Source organism: Crocodylus porosus, unplaced genomic scaffold, assembly GCF_001723895.1.
Source record: "Crocodylus porosus isolate Cpor-Errol unplaced genomic scaffold, CroPor_comp1, whole genome shotgun sequence".
Taxonomy (NCBI): domain Eukaryota; kingdom Metazoa; phylum Chordata; order Crocodylia; family Crocodylidae; genus Crocodylus; species Crocodylus porosus.
Genome location: NW_017728926.1, coordinates 15624658 through 15634988, shown reverse-complemented (window position 1 = coordinate 15634988; position 10331 = coordinate 15624658). Strand labels below are relative to the sequence as shown.

Genomic DNA, 10331 nt, shown 5'->3' with positions numbered 1-10331 from the left:
GAACAATGGAATTCCCTTCCTTCCTTTTGTGTTAACTCTGGTTAACACAAGCCCTTATCTCAGTGTTATACACATTCACCACTCCAACCACACACACCCATGCTAAGAGACTTTGCAGTTGTTCCCAATAACCTCACTGAAATGCCAGTAGCAGGTCAAAACTACTTGGGTGTCCATCCTTTTGCATGGCAGCACCGAAAACCTCCAACAGTGCTGCTATTTCCTGGTATCCGTGTTCGGGAAACAGATGTTCCACACTAGACAATGGTGAAACTCATTGACTACACTATGCCCTATATAAAGACATGGGCCACACCTGTTCATTCTTATGAACAAATTAAGATATTTTTATTTATTTGCTTTTTTGCTTTTTTTTAAACCTGAAACAGCCTTAGAGGATGGATCAGGACCTGACGAGAGAGGAGGAGGAGGAGAAGGAGGAAGGCCTCATTGAGTTTTACGACTCCTACAGGGACATGTTTGAGTTCTTCTGCAAGAACACCACCATCCACGGCACCATTCGTCTGGTGTGCTCAGACAGCAACAAGATGAAAACGGCTTTCTGGACCCTGCTCTTCCTCGCCAGCTTTGGGATGCTGTACTGGCAATTTGCACTCCTATTCAGCCAGTACTGGACCTATCCTGTTGTGACAACCATGTCAATGCACTCAGAGCCCAAGATGTTCCCAGCCATTACTCTCTGCAATCTCAACCCATACAGGTAGGCTGGCATTTACCGAGGGCTGCCACAGTTTCAGTACTGTTGCAAAGAAAGGTCTGACCACTTTTTTTTCCTAATTTGAAGATGAACTAGTTGGGATCCTGAGGGTACAACATCTTTATTTGCAAGATGGTTAAACTCTGGCCTCAGTTTGGGAATGAGTGCTAGCGGGTGCATAGCCATGGATTATCTTTTTCCTTCCAGGTGTAAGGGAGCTTTCCATAGCATCTTCTTGGACTTGACAGATTTTCTACATTGGTAAACGTGTTCTTGCCTTAAACTACACATCTCATCCAAAGCCATTCATATCTGAACTATAGGCCACTGGAGTGAGAAACTATGTGTTGTTTGATTGCGAGCTGAATCCTTCAGCCTTTCTGATATCTAGGTGTGGGAATTTAGGGATGGGCACAATCACATTGTCTTCCATGGAAGACAATGTGATTGTAAGTGGGCTAACAGGATGGAGCCCAAATTTTTATTCAGTGCTTATCAAATGATTTAGTCAGCAATTAACTTGCCTATAATAGTTACCTACAAGCAGCTTGCTTTCAGAAATGCCTGTTTGTGCAGCTAAGTCCAAAATGACTGCACATTCTGGGGATTCAATTTAAGAGCCTACATTTTGGAAGTAAGATCATTCATTTGTTGGAATTATTGGTTCAGGGCAGAGGTACCATAGGCCAAGTAGGACAGGGGATTAAACACTGTTTCCAGCTTTAAAAGAAAGCCATGCACTTTGACAGATGATTTATCTGGGAAGATAGGGGGCTGGATTCAGTGGCTCTGAAGTCCCTTCCAGTGATTGCGTGTATATTGGTGCTCCTACAGATGTGCTTTTCTAACTGAAGGAAAAAGGCCACTGCAAACTATTGCCAGCCTTAGCCATTTTCAAGAGGCCAAGGCTAAACTGCAAAAAAGTGTTGCTAAGCAGATGGCCCAAAACCTATTTCTGAGTAACCATAGTGTAGACCTTTGCAGATGTGACGACTAATTTGGTCAGCAAGCAAAGGAAACCATCAAACACAATTAAACAAAGCACAAGGAGATAAGGGAAGACCATACATTAAATACAGCTACTCCTCGCTTAATGTCAGAGTCACATTCTTGGAAAATGTGACTTTAACTGAAATGATGTTAAGCGAATCCAATTACAATCACAGTAGTTACTTACTAGCAGGCGGCGGCCAAACAATGTTATAACCGAACATTGCACGACTTTAAACGAGTATGTTCTCTAATAGACCAGCGACGTAATAACAAAACAACATTAACCGGGATGACATTAAGTGAGGCGTACCTGTACTCTATACATACTGTATCATAGCTTTATCTTAAAATAGTAGTAATGGTTAATGTAGCCAAATGTATTAGATGTTCTTTTGCTATAATAGGTATATTTTTGTTAATGTGTAAAGACAAAAGACAGCCCTGTTGGAGAAGTAAGTAAAGACAAAACAAAAACAGCATTCCACTTTGGGGAAGGAAAGGAAATTTAAAAAAAACCCCTCCCTCTCTCTCAAGAATATAAATCCCAACTAATTAGCACCTTCCAAGTCCACAAGAGATCTGGTTCAGTCCAGTTCCAAAAGTTTCAGTGAAGCAAAGACTTTTAAATAAAACCAAACAGAGATCGTTTATTAAAATTATTAGAACAGGCCATCTATAGACATTGGACATAGGCTGGAGGGAAGTTCGGAGAACACAGCAAATTAAAGACCTGCTGCCAATCTGTGCGCCACCCTCTTCCCCACCTCTTTAGTCCCCCAGCCAGTATAGGTAAAAATCGGTGTTGTGCTGTTGTGTACAGCCAAACAGACTTGGGGATAAATGCTTATTTTCAGGTTTTAAGTTGCAAGCAAATACAAGGGCGGACTGTAAACCTGTTTTTGCCTCTTATCGGTAGCCTATCCACAAGGTTACCTGTAATCTGGGTAACAAGACTCCTGTTCACTTGTGCCTTCCATAGGTTTGCCAGAGTCAGTGAGAATTTGGCTGAACTGGACTTCTTGGCCATGGAGACCATTGCCAGTTTATACGGCAGCTCAGCCGCAGCAAACATATTCCACGGTGAAGAAAAAATCATCAAAGTGAAGGACTTGGCTAGAAAGGAGCCTGGCAACTTCGGTCCATCCGATTTTCAGCTGAATCGCAACATCCCACTGGTGAGGAAGTATATCATTGATCCTGTGTCCAAGAAGAACATTTCCATGGTGGGCTTTAGGTTGGTAAGTGTAACAAAGCTTCAGCACCTTGTTGGCCACACCGCACAACCTGTGTGGCAATAAACTTGGCTGAACTGTCCAATAAACGTCCAAAGAAAAATATCTGAAGTCAAGCAACAGTGTCCATTGAAGGTCCCTTCCCCACCTTAAACCTTTACTAACATGCGACTCTGGCAGAGAAAACACAGTAGCAGCATTAATTATTTCATCAATACAAAAGAAAGGGGGTGCCCAGAGCTGATCTTTAGAGCCCTCCTCTAGACAAGAAGCAAAAACTGTGATGAAGGGAGGATGACGTGGTGTGAAGTGCCCAGATCATGTTTTTACTTGTTATTCTCACAACCAGTTCTGCAGCTCTGTACTCAAGCCAACTTCCATGGCAGTCAGTGTGGTTTTACGCTGGGCAAGAAAAGAGAGAGGTTTCTAGGACTTGGCCAGTGCTTCACTGGTTATAGAGCCCCTCCACTGAGTTTAGCCTTTCTTTTGTTAGAGCAACCGAGAGGAATACTTCCATCCCTTTTCTGTCCAAGGAGTAATTGCAGTAATTGGGAACATATCCGAGGTGGTCCCATCGTGGGCCCAAGTGTGTACACACTCAATACCCTGGACCTTCCCCAGGGCTCATCTTTGGACAGGACAGATGTTGTGCCCCACAGCTATAATTCCCCTCGCATCCTCACCTTGCACACCTGGAGCCTCATTTCCTCTCTCCTCCTCTTTCCTCTCCAGTGCAACGCTACAGGTGAGAACTGTTTTGACAAGACCTACTCGTCTGGGGTGGATGCCATTCTCGAGTGGTACAAGTTTCACTACATGAATATCATGTCTCAGCTCCCAGTGATAATCAACATCACTGTTCACGAAGATCAGATAGAAGACCTGGTCTACTCCTGCCAGTATGATGGGGAGCCCTGTAAAAACAGGTAAAATCCCTGAAGAGCTCCTGACAGTGAATTAGCAAAGCCCAAGCAGCTTGCAATTATGCCAGAGCTTGCAAGGGTGATGCCGATTTTATGGCTGAAAGAAGTCTGGCATCCGTCCTGATGGGCTGCCAGAATAAGTGAGGGCTCATATTGGAAATGTGGTGAAGAGGGAGGCTTAAAGCACAGGGCTGGATGCCAGGAAGCCTGGATCATGCTCCTAGTTCCCTCTGTGACCTTGAGCAAACTACTCAGGCTGGGAATTGGGGTTTTGACTCTTCTGAAAATCCCAGGCCTGGGATCTGTGCTCTCTGGGGCTTGTTTGTTTGTAAAAATGAGGGGATTTTTTTTAAAAATCACGGTTTGTAAAGCACTTCAAGATCCTCCAGGGTGGGTAAAGGTTCTGGCAATCATTAGTATAAGCCACAGGGAGTCCAGTCTCCCTGGTTTGTCTGTCCTCTGCAGGCTGGGTTTCCTGCACACGGTGCTAACCCGGGTTCATCCCCCCTAGTTCTTCTCTTAGATGTCATTAAAAGGGAAAAAGGTAAAACTTACGTAACTCTAGTGAGCTGGACACCTTGGCGCAACCCCCTGCCCCAGCAAGGGCAGTTGTTAGTGATACAGAGTCAGCTCTCTTGGCGCCAAATTCCTGCTGCTAAAAGGTCCTTTGCGGTATTGCTCGCTAAGTTGTCTTTAAGAAAAGAAGCCAGGGGTCCTGCGTGGGTGCCAAGACTCCTCAGCGGTGTAACGGGCTACAGTAAGATCACCCATGACCATTGGTACATGTTGGTCAGAGCAAAGGCGTGGGAAGAAGAGGCTGCTTCACTGAGACAAGCAACTGGAGAGACCCCTTGCACTTCTCCCACCTGGGGAGGGCCACAAGGGGCAAGCAGGCACGATCTATTCACTCCTTCCTCCTGTAGTGACCTGGGCACAAAGAAGGAAGCAGCTGCCACCTCATACAAGTGTAAGGTTGCTCCACCGCCCCATGCACCTGCCCTGGCACATTTCTGATGGCAGAGTCGAGCCATATAGGAGCATGCTGCTTGCAGGCCAGCTGCTGCCAGCAGACTTGCCTGGGTAAGGGCACGATTTGAAAAGCATGCCCCCCACACCTACAAAAGGCTTTAACCTGGGTCACCTGTGACCGTCCATGAGCCAGGTTTGAATGCATAGCTCTGCAGAGACAAGGAACTTGGCCTGGGTGTAGCAAAAGGACCCAACGCAGCAATTCCCATGACTGCCAAATGGCTGGTAAAGGTTGTCCTGAGGTACAGATGAAGGCAGTCTCTCTTCCTAGTGTCCTCAGCAGAGGGGAGCTTTGCAGCCTACACATGGACAGTTTTAGGCAGGAGGGTCAAAAGGTCTTTCCCTGCCCGGGGAAACCAGCCATGGCTTTGGCTCTCTGAAGTTGATGCAAGTCCTTGCTGACACTTGCACCTAACATCCCTCCACGTGCACGCTTTGCAATTACCACCATGAATCAGCTGCCTTGATGTTGCTGTGTTCATCTGGCTCTGTTAATAAGCTGGAGCCACACAAGGCAGGTAGAAACAGGGAGGCTGAGTTGAGCAGAGACGTTTCACCACATTAAAAGACAGCAACAAGCAAGAGAGAGGATGGTGCTGGCCTGCTGGCTACAGCAGAGGATTATCTTCTCACGGTTTAAACTGGTCCAGTGGACAGAGCACAGAGCTGGAAGCCAACTCCTCAACTGCAGTCCCAATTCCCCATCAATCTGCCTTGTGCCCTCTGGGCAAAGCCCGTCCATTGAAAATGTGAATCTTAGTACACACCTCTCTTTCAATAGGGTTGTGTAGCAATAGGAACAAATACCTATCACATGCTCTTCTGATTGTGGATAAAAGCATGTGCAAGCAGTGGGTGTTGTCTTCTTCCTCCTAAAAACTGCACACACTCCAGGGCAGATCCTTAGCTGTTGCAAATTGGCATCGCTCCACTGACGTCAACCCAAGGAAGGATCCAACTCTGTGGGCAGTCCAGATACAACCCTTCCTTGGGATTGGCTGTACTGTGATAACTCATCACAGCAATGAGACAGATCTCAGCTTAGCTAATCCTGGCTTTTCCCTGGCAGAACCTCCTCTGTGCTCATGAGTCTCCAGCCCACTTTTTCAAACTCAGCTGCAACTAGTTAAATTATCTGCTTTACATGACGCAAGGAAAGCTGCACATTACCCTTTCATCTGGTTAAGATATGTGACAGTGGGATGCCTCAGCAGAAAAGGCCAGGCCCCTGATACAGCAGTATAGAAGGGAAAGCTAGCACTGGTGGTGGTATTAAATTGTGAGGATTAATCCTTTTGATTGGCACTGTTTGGAGTGTGTTTGGAGGACTCCGTGCCTTCTCCTTGATGAACAGCACATAGAGTGGACAAATATTTATTTTGCTGTAGCTAATAAATGCATTGATGAAAGAAGGGAGCAAAGTAGAAAAGGGGAAGGATCATATTTGGTGTATTCAACAGCAGTTAAAGTCCCCTTCCTTCAGCATTAAGACGACAATGCAGCATCATACTTATTTTCTGTCTCAGTGGATTTGGGCTAGTCTTTCATGACTTGTTTCCAGGTTTTTGGCTTTTTTTACTACAAGCTTAAATGTTCTTCTGCAGCACTGCAAAAAGTGCAGTTGATGTCAGAGCAAAACTAGCGAGGTCCAAAACAGGAGCAAATGCCTGCTACTTTAATTAAAGCTGGCTGGCACAAGTTCTTCTCTTGCCGTCACATGCTGCTGGAGTCAGAGAAGATCCAGTTTCTGCTTGTGTTGGAAAGATGTGGGTTGCCAAAGCTGCATCAATACAACTCCAAGTCTGATCTCCCCAAGATCATCAAGATGCAACTGGGGAGGCACAAGCACACTTATGAAAGCTCTGCTTCAGTGGAGCAGAAACAGCAGGGCAGGTTTTCAGCTGGCTAGAACGGCCTAATGAAGAAAGGGTGGGCCCTGCTACTCGGGAACGCAGCAGTGGTGGGTCTCAAACTGTGCCCCTGGAGCCCCAGACTACTGGGGGGCTTAAGTATAAAAAGAAACAAAAAAGGCAGGTGGATTCCAATTAGTTTGAGCTGGAACTTCCTTGTTAATGAAGATAGCAGTCATTTTTTTGATGGGGAGCAGGGCCACAATACCAATATGGTATTTATCATGAATGAGCAACAAAGTGCTCACCACAATGCAGCTAGTATGAAGCCCACGCAGACGGATCCTCAGTGTCAACGCCCGTCACGTGGGCAGTTTTGTCTGGCCAGGCATAGAGCCACCCTTGGGAACAGACCAGCACTCTGAAGGGCACTTTTGCTGCACGGTTTTGGAAAAGCAATGCGATTTCCATAGCCAATGTTGCCTTCCATGGGCTGTGGGTGGCCCTGTAGGGACTGTACTGCACCATCACCCTGGAAGCATGCAGCTTGTGAGACACCGGGTCTCCAGTTCCATTAGCTTACCTCCCAAACATGGCATAAAATGAATATAAACCCTGTACATGTGAAGGTTACAGTAACAGGGACTCTTCTCCCTGTGCCATGTGACCTCCGCTGATGCTTGAATCGAAGGGCTGCAAAGAAAACCAAGGATAATCCAGAACAACTAATGCAAATCTGTCCATGCCTGGTAAAAATAACTTCTCCTGCCTCCGCCAAGGAGCAACTCTGTGCCTCTCTGTGGGGCGATACGCGCGTTCCTCGGCAGAACAGGAGGCGTACATCCCAGAGTATGGAGCATACTGAAATCACATTTCAGGCTTGAGACAGAGAAGAAAAATTCCTGGCCAATGAGCTAAAAGCTTAACAGTGTTTAACCCACTACCCCCCGCTTCTTTATGAAATCTTATGTTAAAGTGTTTACACAGGGCAGTTTTAGGGGAGCAGATGCATTCAATAACGGCAAGTACAAAGTCCTGCAGTTAGGACAGAACAATCCCGTGCACCGGGGCAGGCTGGGGACCGACTGGCTAAGCAGCAGCTCTGCAGAAAAGGACCTGGGGGTGACAGTGGACAATAAGCTGAATATGAGCCAGCAGTGTGCCCTTGTTGCCAAGAAGGCTAATGGCTACTGGGCTGCGTTAGTAGGAGCGTCGCCAGCAGATCGAGGGAAGTGGTTATTCCCCTCTATCCTGCACTGGTGAAGCTACATCTGAAGTCCTGACTTCAGTTTTGAACTCCCCACTACAGAAAAGATGTGGACAAATTGGAGAGAGTCCAGCAGAGGGCTATGAAATGGTTTGGGGGCTGGGGGACATGACTTCTGAAGAGGGGCCGAGGGAGCTGGGCATATTTAGTCTGCAGAAGAGGAGACTGAGGGGGATTTAATAGCAGCCTTCAACTACCTGGAGGGGGGTTCGAAAGAGGACGGAGCTGGGCTGTTCTCAGTGGGGGCAGACAGCAGAAGAAGGAGCAATGGTCACAAGTTGCAGCAAGGGACGTTAGTTTTTCCTAATATCTAACCCCTCTCACTAGGAGGGTGGTAAAGCACTGGAACACGTTACCCAGAGAGGTGATGAACTCTTCATCCCTGGAAGTTTTTAAGACCTGGCTAGACAAAGCCCTGGCTGGGATGATCTAGTTGGGGATAGTCTTACTTTGAGCAGGGGGTTGGACTAGATGTGACCTCCTGAGGTCCCTTCCAATCTTGATTTTCTCTATGATTTATACAGAGGTGCCTCAAGCATTGACTAGTTGTACCTTACACCTAAGGCTTTCAAAGTGCTTTACCAAAGGGGTTTGCAACCTTGTCCCTGGTTTAGAGTGAGGGAACAGAGAGGCACAAAGAGCTTCAGTGAATCCAACAAGGCCACACAGCAAATCAGGAGCTATCAGAAGCAGAGGCCAGGTTGCCTGATGTTCAGTTCTGTGGTATCACTATTAGACAATGCCAGGACCCTGAAGTAAAGATGTTCGAATTGTGAACTGGATCAGCTATGTTAATGGTAAAGGAACACAACCCTGCACAAAGCCTAGAACGGCATAAATCCAAACCAGAATCTCTCTAAAACTGTCCTGTTGCCCTGGGCCATTCAGGGAAGGGGAATAATTGTATGGTCCCCTACTAGTGTCCTCTAGATATATTTCCTTAGCATTTCTTTCATGCAACCAAAGAGGTAGATGCTAGCATGCACTCGCTTCAGCCTAATTCCACTAAGTAAATGTGCTTGAGCTGCAAAACATTGTGCACAAACATGGTAGAGCCAGGAAACGTTTGCTTAACTGCTGTCGAAGTACTTATACCTTGCAACGGACCAGAGCTCAAGGGCTGAAACTCAGGATTGGTAGTAATAAGTTGATTTGATTTTGGTCCCAAGTCACGATTACAATGCAGCCAACGCTTGCAACCCAGCTGAAGCTTCTTTGCACGTATGAAAACTGTCATATGCAGCCACACTGCGTGAGGTCAAAGAGACCCTAAATAGCAGAGAGACCCCACTCAGCATTGCTCGGCAAGGTATCATACAAGGCACCATTACTTGGAACATCTTTATGGCAGAAGAAGGATATTTAAGGCAGCCTAAACCTTTAAAGCAGTTGTTTACAAACTTTTTTTCCATTTATGAACCCCTAAAAAAATTCAGTGGGGGTGCAGACCCCTTTGAATTGTAAGTGTGGGTATTCACATACTTCTGACTGATCATAGTCAGCTTTCATGAACCCCTTAAACAGTCTGCAGACCTCCAGGGGTCCATGGGCCACAGGTTGAAAACCACTGCTTTAAAGCATTGGTTTAAGTTTCAGCTAAACATGCCTAATCAGTGCTGACCTTTGAAAGCAGCACGTCCAGTGGTCACAGCAACGAAAGAAGTCAGGACTCCTCAGTTCTGTTCTTGTTTTTGCCACTCACTGTGTTATACTGTGCAAGTTGATCCTCATGTGACTCAGTTTCCCCTTCTGACCATGGGCATGATGCTTTCCAAGCATTGTCAAGGTTTGGAGATCTTCTGATGACAAGTGCCCTAGAAATACAAGAACGGTTATCACCATTTGAATTGTTCTCAACAATATTAATGTACTTAGTTATAAGATGGAGACTGAAGTATCCCTATTACTTATGAGTGCTCTGAATAATCAATTAGCATCAAACTACCTTGTGAGTGTGAAAGTAATATAGAAAGGCAGTAACTCTATCTGGATTGTAAACTGCTTGGGCCAGGAGTCATCTTTTTATTATGTTTGCATGGGGGGGGGGTCCAGTTTAGCAGGACCCTTGTGACAGACGGTCCCGGGTAACGTGGGGCCCTTGCAGGACGTGATGGGAAACTTGGTCGTCACACCAGACGGCAAAGCTAACGTGTTTAATGATTTCTTTGCCTCCGTCTTCTTAAGTAGGGACCAGAACAGCCACCTCCCTGCTGGGCCCCCCTCGGGCCCCGGGGGAGGCACACCTGGGCCACAGGTTAGCAAGGATTTAGTTAGGGAGCTTCTGGAGGGGTTGGACGTATTCAAGTCAGCTGGCCCAGA

General features: G+C 46.5%; 1 protein-coding gene across 1 annotated transcript in view; it reads left to right on the top strand.

The window, feature by feature from the left end:
- Positions 1-394: 394 nt before the first annotated feature.
- SCNN1D (sodium channel epithelial 1 delta subunit) overlaps positions 395-10331 on the top strand; it is a 21799-nt gene continuing 11862 nt past the window's right edge. Inside the window, exons 1-3 of the mRNA XM_019541586.1 lie at positions 395-721; positions 2691-2949; positions 3676-3869. Coding sequence (XP_019397131.1) covers positions 399-721; positions 2691-2949; positions 3676-3869 — 776 coding nt within the window. The 5' untranslated portion in view covers positions 395-398. The remainder of the gene's footprint in view (positions 722-2690; positions 2950-3675; positions 3870-10331) is intronic.